A 3,033-nucleotide genomic window follows, 5' to 3' on the forward strand; every position below is an offset into this window, starting at 1 on the left:
GAGATGGTGGCCGCTGGCCGGGCTGGGCGCCGGCTGGTGCGGCGGCGAGGGTTTGAAGTGGAAGAGCGGAAAGCGCGCGCCGGGCACCGTGGGCACTGCCTTCATCGGCGGGTCCAGCAGCGGGCCGGGCGCGATGCAGCCCTGCGCCGACGGCAGCGCTTCGTCCCACAGCGCCCCCGCCTGCGGGGGGAAGCCTGGCGTGCTGGGGGTGGACGGCGGGGACTGCTTGAAGTACATGGACGTGCTGGGCAGCACCTCATCTTCCGGGCCAGAGGACGGCGGAATGGATGGCTGCTGTTGCTGGTGATGGTGGTGGTGATGGTGGTGGTGGTGGTGATGGTGGTAGCCGTGGGCGCGGCCCTCCTCCATCTTGATCAAGGGCCGAGGCCCAGATGGCTGCATTTGGTACAGGCAGGAGGGCTTAAGTTCGTAGCTGCTCGGGTAACCCTCCATGAAGGTACTGAAGCTGGGCAGGGACGTGGTGGCAGTGGCTGTGATCTCCGTGCTGCCGAGGTCCATGGTCAGCTTGGCATAATCGGGGTTCATGATCTCAGTGGTGTATTCCGAGCCGTAGGTCTGCGCCGCATAACTGGAACCTGGAGGTGAAGGGCTATACTGGGCTTGCACGCAGGGCATATCTGCAGGGACAGGGGCAAAGGTCGCTTAGAAACAAATCAGTACTCGATTCTTAGCTAACAGCATTGCATCCATAGCTCTTTAATTTAGGAAACAGAGGAAGTGACATCCTCCTCTCTTTCTGTTGCCCCTTCTCTGACCTTGCCCTGTCCTTGAGAAATTTTATGTTATCTCTCATAAGCCTAGAGATGTTAAAAAAACAAAAAGTGACTGAGTCCTATAAAGTAATCGAAGTGCCTCGTCAGCCACAAGCTGGAGCACAAAGAAAAAGTCAGTGAACGCCCTGTTGGTTTATTTTTGGGGAAAGAGGCCACTGGTCCCCAAGCTACACACATTGATTTGTAAAACTCTGAGTTAGTAGTAGAAAAGGTGCTGTATGTGGGACTTACTGGCCAAAAGACACAATAACATTGTAACATTTTATGAGTGCCAGTGGAGACTGCCCACGCATGTTGTGGTCGATTTCTCCCATACCCTGCCCACCCTGCCTCTCTGACCAAGATTAGCAGCCTGCACAAACTAGACCCCCTCCCTTGCATGACTTTAGCCAACTAGGTGGAGAGGTGGGAAAGTAGGCCCACAAAATGGACTGGGGGAGTCTGTGCCATCTGCAAAGAAAAAGAACAGCAGCTGCAACAAAATGCCCGCTAAACCTGATCTTTGCCATATATATATATACATACATACACACATATACATATTTCCAACTCTGACTAATGAAATGTATCAGTGGCTGTTTATGACAACAGTTTACAGCTATCATAATAGGTGAGTTATTCTACATATTTTCTTTCAAGAGAAGAATTAGTACCCTGGAACAGAAGACAGCCGTTTCTGAATAGGTTTGGTTTCTCTGCCAGTTTGACTATGTACAGCCCTCAAAGCAAATGGTATCCAGTGTGCTTACTATTGTTCCGAGAGGTTGAACTGGGTTGGAAGGCCCTGGGAATTATTGGATCCAATGGATGATTTATCTTTCTTTATGGCTAAATATAAATGGTTAAATGGGCAGTTTCTGGTGGTTGGTTTTTCTGAGCCAAAGGAAAACCAGGTGCCAACATCTCTTTGGAGCCTGTAGTGTAAAAGGTGTGACTAATAGAAAAGTGAGTAGTTCACATTTCCTTTGACATCTTTCTCTTACCTACATTTCCAAATCTGATTGAGTCATGCGTGTATGGGATGAAATCTTGACTTGAAAAAAGGTGATGAGGGCCTGTTGGAAGAAGCAGTGATGAGGAAAGGCCAATTCAAGCCTTAAAAGCAAGGCCTTAAAAAGACACTCACTATTGTGAGGTTAAAGGATTACTTATCTTGCTGTCCAGTTGTTGGGATGAAATGTTCACTGGCTGGTCTTTCATTTATTTTCCTTTTCCCTTTCTTTGGCACTTCTAGGATTTCTCCATCAGTCTTTTTTGTCATTCTTTCCTGCCAATCCTTACCTATTGCTCTTCTTTTTGTCTTTCTGAGGCTTCCAGCTAGAAGAAGAGTTTGCTGGGACTGTGTTCTATTTGTCTGTGTCTCTCTGGTGCCTACACAGGCCTGGCACCTAGTAGCCCTTTAATAAATGTGTGAAGAGGTTGTGCAAACCAAACCTGCAATCTTTTCTCTTGTCAAACTCAAATCTAGTTCTTAGTTTTCAGTTCAAATGCTTTTTTCTTTCCTTCTGAACTTCAGTGATCCAAACTTCTCCTGCACCCAAATGATTATGGTTTTATACAAGATGCTTTGTATTGTTCTAAACGACCCCATACTCTTAAATGCATAAACTGGATATGAAAGCATGACAAAAATGAAAACATTACAATGTAAAAAAAGGACCCTAATCTATCAGTGTATTTATATTTTTTTCTTAGAAAAAAAAAATCTTGAGAAATGCAATGCTTAATTTAGTCGGTTGCTCCATTCGGTAGCAAGAGGGTGTGGTATACAGAGGAGCTTCGTGCTAGGAAGCCACCTGTTCAGTGAAATGCGTGGCGCAGTCACCGTCCCAGGGCTGGGCAAGTTGACCAGCCTGACTTTTGGGTGTCTGGCTCTCCAACCCACCTCTCCCTGCCCAGGAGGAAGAAGGGGTCGTGCGTTCAGACTTACCTGGAGGGTATCTTGCGCGCTGAATGGTGGGGCTGGGGGTCTTTCCAGCAGAAGCTGAGAGTAGAGGAGGTGGGGATGTCCGGAGAGGCAAAGCGGCGGCGGTGCTGCCCGGTTCCGCTGAGGGTCCAGTCTCAGGGCCCGGGCTCGCCGGGCTGCGCTCTTCCACAGTGGGCTCTGCGGGCACCGGGAAAGGGGGCTGAGGTCACAGTGAGGCCAAGCTAGGCCACCGCGGCCTGGGGTGGCCGCATTCGGTGGCTGAAGGGGGCCTCTAGATATGCTACGTTAATTACAAAGAATTAAGAGGTAAGA

The 3,033-nt window shown here is 49.1% G+C and overlaps 1 protein-coding gene across 2 annotated transcripts in view; it reads right to left on the reverse strand.

The window, feature by feature from the left end:
• The window catches only part of NR4A3 (nuclear receptor subfamily 4 group A member 3), a 40,011-nt gene extending 37,188 nt beyond the window's left edge, over positions 1–2,823 (reverse strand). Inside the window, exons 1-3 of one of the 2 annotated variants that reach the window (XM_023727469.1) lie at positions 2,725–2,823; positions 1,778–1,849; positions 1–638 (exon numbers count right to left, since the gene is read on the reverse strand). The exon at positions 1–638 is cut by the window's left edge and continues 354 nt beyond it. In XM_023727469.1, the coding sequence (XP_023583237.1) occupies positions 1–636 (636 nt within the window). In that variant the 5' untranslated portion in view covers positions 637–638; positions 1,778–1,849; positions 2,725–2,823. The other variant, XM_023727468.1, reaches the window with a different exon arrangement.
• Positions 2,824–3,033: the final 210 nt, after the last annotated feature.

The sequence above is a fragment of the Trichechus manatus genome, unplaced genomic scaffold (assembly GCF_000243295.1).
Source record: "Trichechus manatus latirostris isolate Lorelei unplaced genomic scaffold, TriManLat1.0 scaffold00016, whole genome shotgun sequence".
Taxonomy (NCBI): Eukaryota; Metazoa; Chordata; class Mammalia; order Sirenia; family Trichechidae; genus Trichechus; species Trichechus manatus.